This window comes from Dromaius novaehollandiae, unplaced genomic scaffold (genome assembly GCF_036370855.1).
Source record: "Dromaius novaehollandiae isolate bDroNov1 unplaced genomic scaffold, bDroNov1.hap1 HAP1_SCAFFOLD_111, whole genome shotgun sequence".
Taxonomy (NCBI): Eukaryota; Metazoa; Chordata; class Aves; order Casuariiformes; family Dromaiidae; genus Dromaius; species Dromaius novaehollandiae.
In genome coordinates this window covers 1-9,054 of record NW_026991466.1, presented here as the reverse complement: position 1 = coordinate 9,054, position 9,054 = coordinate 1, and the positions used below count along the sequence as shown (strand labels likewise).

The following is a 9,054-nucleotide window of genomic DNA, read 5'->3' as shown; positions in this document are numbered from 1 at the left end:
ATCAGCGCGCGGGGCGGGCGGGGCCAGGCTGCGCCCGGGCGGAAGTGAGGCCTCGCTCCCCCCCCCGCCCACGGAAGGGACCGGTGCGGCCGCGCGGTGGCGCCGCAGCGCCGGGACAGGGGCGGCTGGCCCCGCCCCCGCGTGACGTCGCAGCACTTAGCCGCGGCCTCGTACGGTGCCGCAGCACTCCTTGCCGGCGCCGCCGCTGTGACGTCATGGCTGCGCGGTGATGTCACAGCTGCGCCCCACTGCTGCGCCCTGCGCAGGTGCCTGCCTGTGACGTCACGAGGCCCTCGCAGCGCCACACCTGCAAAGCAGGGAATCGAGGAACATGCCGGTGCCAGGGAGAAAAATGGGGGAACGCCCCCCCCCCGCACTCACAATGGTTCTGCCCACTCTGCCCCCCCCGTGTTTGCAGTGGTTCTGCCCTTGCTGTCACCCCCCCCCCCCCGTGCTCGCAATGCTTCTGCCCACCCCCGGGTTCGTAATGGTTCAGCCCACCCTGCCCCTGTGCAGCCAGGGGTTTTACCCTTGTCCCCCCCCCCCCGCCTTCGCAGTGGTTCTGCCCAGGCCGCCCCCCCCTTCCCTTCCCTTCCAGCGGTTGGCTGAGTCCGGGCGGCACGAGGCGCGGGCGCGCTCGCCGCTGATTGGCTGCCTCCCGCGGAGCGCGGGAAAGGAGCGGCACCCGGCGCGTGGCCGCCCAGGGGCGCGCTTAGAGCCTGCGCCGAGAAGGGCGGGAAGAGCCCCGCCGCCTCTGATTGGGCACCGCCACGCGGCCGCATGAAAGCCGGGTGGCCATTGGCTTGCAGGGCCGAAGGGCGGCTAAAAGAGACGGCGTGATTGGCTGGCGGGCGTTCCTGTCAGGAGAGCGGGCAGCGCGCCTTGGATGCTACCTCCCGGCCTCATCCCGCGGCAGCACAGAGACCGCCCCGGAGGGGGGTGGAGGGCGAGGCCGGCTGCGCGGGGGCTCTGCTGCCACCTCCCACCCCGCTGCGGGGACGCAGGGGCCCCACTAACCCCCTTCCCCCCAGCGGCGGCCGCACATCTACCTACGGGCGGGTTTTGGGGTGATTCTGTGCGTTTTGGGGGCTGCAGTGGCCACAGTGGGAGCGGCGGAAGCTTCTGGAAGCCCCTTGGGCAGGGGGGCCGTGTGCAAAGCCTCCCTCCCAGGGGACCGTGTGCAAAGCGGCAGCTGCTCTCCTGCTGCCTGGGGGGGGCCGTGTGCAAAGCCACGCTCTGATTGGCTGCACACTCGGGGCGCCAAGCCCCCATTGGCTGGGCTGTTGCCACGTGACCCCCCCCCCCCAGGGGAGAGCCTCGTGCCCTGGCGGCCATGTGAGGGGCGGCAGCCATTTTGTGGCCCCGCTGCCAAGGGGGGGGACCCGGCGCCATGGCCGTGCCACGGCCTCCACGGTGCCGCGGAGCAGAGGGCCGGGCCGGCGCCAGCCCGAGGCCCCCCGCGCCGCTGCCCCTGCGCCGGCCTCGACCCCGTTCCAGCCCAGGCGGGAGCTGGCGAACGGGACCCCGGCGGGGAGCGGGGGGGGGCACAGTCCCCGTGGGGGGGCCTGTGGCCTTTGGGGCCCCCCCTGCCCCCGTGGGGCTGGTCACCGTGTCCCTATGGGGCTGAGGCCACCATGTCACCATGGGGCAGGGCTCACCGTGTCCCCAGGTCCCTATTGACTAGGGGGTCACGGCCCCCCCCCATGGCACTTTCAATGGGGCTGCCATGGGCGGAGCCATTGTGGGGGGCTGCTCCTCACCCCGCCCCCGGCTGCTGACTCCACCCCCGTGGCTCCCCACAGCCCTGCCACCGCCCCACGGCGTCCCCGTGCCAGCCCCACAGCGTCCCTGGGGCCCCACAGTGTCCCCATGTCCCTGAGCCGTCCCCACGGCGTCCCCACTGCGCTCCTGTGTCCCCATGGCAGCCCCACGGCATCCCCGTGACATCCCTCAGCCCCCATGGTGGCCCCACTGCATCCCCACGGCGTCCCCGTGCCCCCACAGCACCCCAGGGTGGCCCCACATCAGCCCCACGGCATCCCCCTGCCCCACAGCGTCCCCATATCAGCCCCACGGCGTCCCCATGGTGCCCCGGTGCCCCCACGTCACCCCACGTCCCCACAGCGGAGGGAGGGGCGGGGACACAGACACGGGCGTGGCAGCTCAAAGACCTTTAATGGGGCGTGGCCAGGCGTGGCCCCGCCCCCGGCACCGCCCGCAGCGCCAGCCTCCCCCCCCCGGGGGAGCCGCAGCCAATGGCAGCACCACCTGCCCCACCCCCCCAGGGAGCCGCCTCCCCATTGGCCCCCCACGTGCTGGGGGCGGAGCCTGGCAGGGCAGGGCGGGGCAGGGGGGACACAGAGGCGACGAGCGCGTCGGGTCTCCAATATTTAAGGTTATTAAAAGGAATCGGTCACTTTACAGCGCCCCCCCGGCCGGCCCCGCCCCCCCGGTCTCCGCGGCGACGGGGGTGGCGGCCTGGAAGGGCGGTTGCCGGGCGACGGGGGCAGGGCCCCTCAGCGGGCGGCGCCCCCCGGGGGCGGGGAGGGGGGCGGCGGGGGCGGGGCCTCGGCCCAGGCGGGGGGCGGGGCCTCGGCGGGGGGCTCGGCGGGGGGCTCGGGGGGCGTGGCCTCGGGGGCGTCGGGGGGCGGGGCCTGCCCGGGGGGCGTGGCCGCCTGCATGATCTTCTGGCGCACCTCGCGGATCTTGAGCTGCAGGCACACCTTGGTGGGGAAGATGTCGGCGTAGCGCGCCTGGAACCCCGCCGTCGCCTGGGCTGTGGGGCGGGGGGGGACACGGGGGGGGCGCGTTACCATGGTGACACCGCGACACGGGGGGGGGGGAACGACGGGGACACGGGGCGCCTGGAGCACTGCCGTCGCCTGGGATGAGGAGGGACCGCCCCCAACGCGTCACCATGGCGACGGGGGGGGGACGAGACCGCGGGGGGGCCCCCAGCACATCACCATGGGGATATGGGGGGGACACTGCGGGGGGGGGACACTATGGGGACGCGTCAGCGCAGGGCCCTGGGCGTTTGGGGGTGGGGCTTGAGAACACGACAGGGGGGTTGGGGGTGGGGTCAGGGGCAGTGGGCGGGGTCTGGGTGGCAGTGGGCGGGGTCTGGGTGGTGGTGGGCGGGGCCGGGGGCGGGGCTGACCGGAGGGGAAGAAGCCGTGCTCCTGGAAGAGCTGCATGACGAGGGCGCGGCGCTGGTCCTGGGGGCGGGGTCAGGGGCGGTGGGCGGGGCTTGGGGGCGGGGTCAGGGGTGGTGGGCGGGGCTTGGGGGCGGGGTTTAGGGGCGGTGGGCGGGGCTGACCGGAGGGGAAGAAGCCGTGCTCCTGGAAGAGCTGCATGACGAGGGCGCGGCGCTGGTCCTGGGGGCGGGGTCAGGGGCGGTGGGCGGGGCTTGGGGGCGGGGTCAGGGTGGTGGGCGGGGCTTGGGGGCGGGGTTTAGGGGCGGTGGGCGTGGCTGACCGGAGGGGAAGAAGCCGTGCTCCTGGAAGAGCTGCATGACGAGGGCGCGGCGCTGGTCCAGGGTGCGGCGCAGCGACGAGTACGGCACCTTCTCGTACTCCAGCTCCCCCAGCACGTCCTCCGCCTCCGAGCCTGCCCCACGGCACCCCACATCAGCCGGGTCTGCCCCACGGCCCGCCCCACACACCGCCCCACACGTCACCCCATGGCACATCCCCCCCCACACGCTGCACCCCAGGCACCCCCAGATCCCCCAGGGCACCCACAGAGCCCCTGGGGACCCCTAGAGCCTCCAGGGACCCCCAACCCCCTCCCAGCCCCACAGACCCCCTGCAGACCCTCTCAGCCCCACAGGGCACCCCCAGACCCCCCAGGGACCCCCCAAGGCACCAGGCAGCAGCAGGGCAGGGGCAGGAGCCCCCCAGACCCCCAAGACCCCATCAAGACCCCCCAGCACCTCCCAAGACCCCCCAGACCCCCAAGGACCCCCCTCAAGACCCCCAAGGACCCCTCCAGACCCTCCCAAGACCCCCAAGGAGCCCCCCATGGCCTCCCAAGACCCCCCAGAGCCCCAAGGAACCCCCCAAGACCCCCCCCAGATCCCATCCAGACCCCGAAGGACCCCTCCAAACCCTCCCCAGACCCCCAAGGAGCCCCCCCACACCCTGTCCAGACCCCCAAAGCCCCCCCCAACCCGCAAAGAACCTCCCTGGACCCCCGAGGAGACCCCCAGGGCCCCCAAGACCCTCCCAGACCTCCAAGGAACCCCCTTAAGACCCCCAAGGACCCCTCCAGACCCTCCCAAGACCCCCAAGGACCCCTCCAAACCCTCCCCAGACCCCCAAGGAGCCCCCCCACACCCTGTCCAGACCCCCAAAGCCCCCCCGACCCGCAAAGAACCTCCCTGGACCCCCGAGGAGCCCCCCAGGGCCCCCCAGACCTCCAAGGACCCCCCTCAAGACCCCCAAGGACCCCTCCAGACCCTCCCAAGACCCCCGAGGAGCCCCCCAGGCCCCCAAGAACCCCCCCCAAAAACCTCTCCAGACCTTCTGAGACCCCCCCAAGACCCCCCCCCCCCCCCGCGCGCCCCCCCCCCAGCCCCCCTGACCGGTCTTGTCGAAGGTGAAGATGTCGCCCTCGCACTTGGCGCTCTTGGGCGTGTTGGGCTCGGAGCTGCAGCTGGAGCGGCGGCGCATCTTGCGCTTGGGCGAGGCGGGGTCCTCGGTGGAGGAGTCCAGGTCTGCGCGGGGGGGGGGGGTCAGGGGGGGCACGCACGGCGCGTTTCCCCCCCCCCCCGGGGAGGGGGCGGCTCACCGGTGGAGTTCTTGCGCTTCTTGCGGTAGCTGCCCAGGATGGCGCGGGGGGAGGTGGCCAGCGACTGCAGCGTGGGCGAGGGCAGCACCTCCTCGGGCCGGAACTCGGGCAGCTCGGCGAAGCGCTCCTCGAAGTCCACCTCCGACAGCACCCTGCTGGGGGGGGCACCGCGGGGGGGGTCACACCGGGGGGGGGGAACCCCCCACACCCGCCCCACACCCGCCCCACACCGCGGAGGCTCTGCCCCCCCCCCTCCCCCCCAAGCCGGCTGCGCCCCGCGGGGCCCCGGGGGGAGGGGGGACCCTCTGTGAGCCCCCCCGGGAGCCCCCCCCCGGTCCTAAAGCCACCCCCGGGACCCCCCCACCTTGACCCCGGCCCCACAGGGCCCCCCCCAAGTCGTAAAGCCACTCCTGGGACCCCCACGAGCCCCCCACCTTGACCCCGGCCCCATAGCGGCCCCCCCGGGTCCTTCCAGCCACCCCCAGGACCCCCCCATCTTGACCCCAGCCCCATAGCGGCCCCCCATGAGCCCCCCCCGGCCCTAAAGCAACCTCCACGAGCCCCCCCCACGTTGGCCCCAGCCCCATAGCGGCCCCCCCCCGCGTCCTTCCAGCCACCCCCAGGAGCCCCCCCACCTTGACCCCAGCCCCATAGCAGCCCCCCATGAGCCCCCCCGGCCCTAAAGCGACCTCCACGAGCCCCCCCCACGTTGGCCCCGGCCCCATAGCGGCCCCCCCGAGTCCTCCCAGCCCCCCCAGGAGCCCCCCTGCATTGATCCTGGGACCCTGCAGCCCCCCCGGCCCTAAAACGACCCTCAGGACCCCCCCCACGAGCCCCCCCCTTGACCCCAGCACCCCTCAGCCCCACAGTGGCCCCCCCATGGGCCCTCCCAGACCCCCCCAGGGTACCCCAGCCCCCCAGGAGCCCCCCCCAGACCCCCCAACCCCCCCGCCGGGATCCCAGGACCCCCCCGCACCCCCCCCCCGCGGCGGCGCTCACTTGTCGACGGAGTCGAAGGTCTTCTTCAGCGGGGGGGCCGCACCTTCACCTTCTTGCCGGCCCCCCCCTCCTTGCGCTCGGGGCCCTCGGCGGGGGGCGCGGGGGGGGCGGGGGCGGGGCCGCCGCGCCCGGGGGGGGCACCCCCCTCGCCGGCCCCCCCGGGGGCCGTGGGGCTGGCGGCCGAGGGGCCGGCAGCGGCGGCGGGGGGGGGGGCCGGGGGGGCCTCCAGGCGCCAGTCGGGGGAGACGGGGAACTTGGGGGCCTGCGGGGGGGGGGGGACACAAGGAGGGGGTCAGCGCTCGGTTTGGGGGGGGCAGGGTTTTTTTGGGGGGGGGGGACACGCACACTCACCGCGTCGGCGGCTTTGCCCCCCGGGGGGGCGGCGGCGGGGCTGGGGGGGGCGGCGGCGGGGGGGGGCCGCTCCTCGCCGGGGTCCCGCTGGCTCCAGGCCTCGGTGCCGGGGGGGGAGGGGGCCCCCGGGGGCGACGGGGGGGGGCGCCCGTCCCAGTCGCCGCCTCCCCCCCCCAGCGGCGGCGGGGGGGGCGGCGGGGGCGGCGGGGGGGGCGAGGGCGGCTCCGGGGGGGCGCGGGGGGGCTCCGGGGGGGCGCGGGGGGGCGGCGGCGCCTCGTAGCAGCCCACGGGGATGCTGGCGATGGCGGCCTTCACCTTCTGGGGGGGCTTCGGGGGGGGCCGGGGGGGCCGCGCCGGCGCCGGCGGGAAGCTCAGGGGGCCTGTGGGGGGGGCGGGGCATGGGGACAGGGCCCCGCCCCCTCCCCGCAGACCCCCCCCATGGCCTCTGCCCCCTCCCTGCAGGCCACGCCCCCAGCTCCAGTTTCACCAGCAGACCCCGCCCACAAAGCAAAAGGCCCCGCCCCTTCTAGCCCCACCCATTTCCTTTAGCCCCGCCCCCATAGGCCAGTCCATTGTCCCTAGCTCCACCCCAGCCCCACCCCTTTCCCTTAGCCCCACCCACAGCCCAATAGCCCCGCCCCTGCCCCACCCCTTCCCCATAGCTCCACCTCGATAAACAAACCCTTAAGCCCCGCCCCTTTCCATTAGCCCCACCCCTAACCGTTTAGCCCCACCCTAATGCAGTAGCCCCACCCCCAACCCATTAGCCCCACCCCCTTCCCCTTAGCCCCACCCACCCTCCTGGGCTCCACCCTCCTCTGCCTTGACCCCACCTCCCATTGGCTCCACCCCTCCCCTAGCCCCACCCCATCACCCCACCCTCCCCGGCCCCACCCCCTCCCCTGGCTCCACCCCCTCTCCCGGCCCCGCCCCCTCCAGCTCCACCCCTTCCCCTGGCCCCGCCCCCTCCCCGCCCCACCCCCCCGGTCCTACCCGCGGGGCCCTGGCTGGGGGCGGGGCCGCCCTTGGGCAGGATGGCGGGGGCGGAGCCGGGGGCGGGGCCGGGGGCGGAGCCGGCGACGCTGTAGACGAGGGGGGGGGCGGGGGCGGCGCCGGGGGGGCCGGGGTAGATGGCGGCGATGACCTGCCCGGCCGAGGCGGGGGGCAGCGGGGGGGCCGGCAGCGGCGACACCCCCACGGGCCCCGGCGCCAGCAGCGGGCTCTGCCCTGGGGGGGGGCGGGGGGGTGAGGGGGGGCTGCCCCACACCCCCCCCTGCCCCATAGCCCTGCTGTGGGGCAGGACCCCCCCCACCAACCCCCCCCAGCCCCATAGCACTGCTGTGGGGCAGGACCCCCCCACCGACCCCCCCCAGCCCCATAACCCCACTGTGGGGCAGGACCCCCCCCACCGACCCCCCCCAGCCCCATAGCCCCGCTGTGGGGCAGGACCCCCCCCACCAACCCCCCCCAGCCCCATAGCCCAGCTGTGGGGCAGGACCCCCCCCACCGACCCCCCCCAGCCCCATAGCCCCGCTGTGGGGCAGGACCCCCCCCACCAACCCCCCCCAGCCCCATAGCCCAGCTGTGGGGCAGGACCCCCCCCACCGACCCCCCCCAGCCCCATAGCCCCGCTGTGGGGCAGGACCCCCCCACCGACCCCCCCCAGCCCCATAGCACTGCTGTGGGGCAGGACCCCCCCCACCGACCCCCCCCAGCCCCATAGCCCCACTGTGGGGCAGGACCCCCCCCACCGACCCCCCCCAGCCCCATAGCCCCACTGTGGGGCAGGACCCCCCCCACCGACCCCCCCCAGCCCCATAGACCTGCTGTGGGGCAGGACCCCCCCCACCGACCCCCGCCATAACCCCGCTGTGGGGCAGGACCTCCCCCAACGACCCCCCCCCAGCCCCATAGCCCCGCTGTGGGGCAGGACCCCCCCACCGACCCCCCAAGCCCCATAACCCCACTGTGGGGCAGGACCCCCCCCACCGACCCCCGCCGTAGCCCCGCTGTGGGGCAGGACCCCCCCCACCGACCCCCCCCAGCCCCATAGCACTGCTGTGGGGCAGGACCTCCCCCAAAGACCCCCCCCCAGCCCCATAGCACTGCTGTGGGGCAGGACCTCCCCCAAAGACCCCCCCCAGCACCAGCCCCCCCACAGTGCAGGGTGTTTGCAGCCCCCCCGGCCCCATGGCCCCCCCCGGTGTGGGGCAGCCCCCCCCCACACCCCTGCCCCCCCCATGACCCCCCCCACCCCCTCACCGGGCAGCAGGGGCTGGACGATGGCGGCCCCCCCGGCCCCATTCCCCCCCATGGGGCAGGACCCCCGCAGCCCCCCACAGCCCCGTGGCCCCCCCCGATGTGGGGCAGGCTGAGGGCCCCCCCGTGCCCCCCCCCGTGCCCCCCCCGGCCCCTCACCGGGCAGCAGGGGCTGGACGATGGCGGGCCCCCCCGGGCCGATGGCGGTGAAGCCCAGGGCCACGGGGGGCTGGACGTAGGCGGCGGCGGGGGGGGCGGCGGGCGGGGGGGGGCCGCCGGGGGGGGGCCCCGGCTGCACGTAGGCGATGCGGGCGGCCGAGGGCAGCAGCACCTTGGGGGGGGGCCCCGGCGCCCCCCCCGCCCCCCCGGGGCTCAGCGGCGGCACCACCGGCACCGGGCTCAGCTGGATGATCTGGGGGGGGGAGGCGTCAGGCGGGGGGGGGACACGGGGGGGGGCACAGACCATGCTGGGGGGGGCCGGGGGGGGCACGGGGGGTGCAGCGGGGTGATGGGGGGGGACATGCGGGGGTGACGTGGGGGTGATGGGGGGGGCACAGACCTTGGGAGGGGCCAAGGTGACACGGGGGGGGCCGCAGGGGGTGACGTGGGGGAAGGACACCGGGGGGGGGCACTGACCTTGCCCGGGGGGGGCAC

The 9,054-nt window shown here is 76.0% G+C and overlaps 1 protein-coding gene across 1 annotated transcript; it reads right to left on the bottom strand.

The window, feature by feature from the left end:
* Positions 1-2,156: 2,156 nt before the first annotated feature.
* On the bottom strand, positions 2,157-8,812 carry LOC135326680 (protein capicua homolog; the record flags this gene model as incomplete). The annotated part of the gene is given in 9 exon segments (XM_064504498.1): positions 2,157-2,776; positions 3,478-3,609; positions 4,586-4,717; positions 4,792-4,946; positions 5,791-5,827; positions 5,830-6,052; positions 6,142-6,521; positions 7,135-7,368; positions 8,560-8,812. Coding segments are annotated over 9 exon segments (1,806 nt in total), but the record flags the coding sequence as incomplete, so codon positions are not given.
* Between the last annotated feature and the right edge of the window lie 242 nt (positions 8,813-9,054).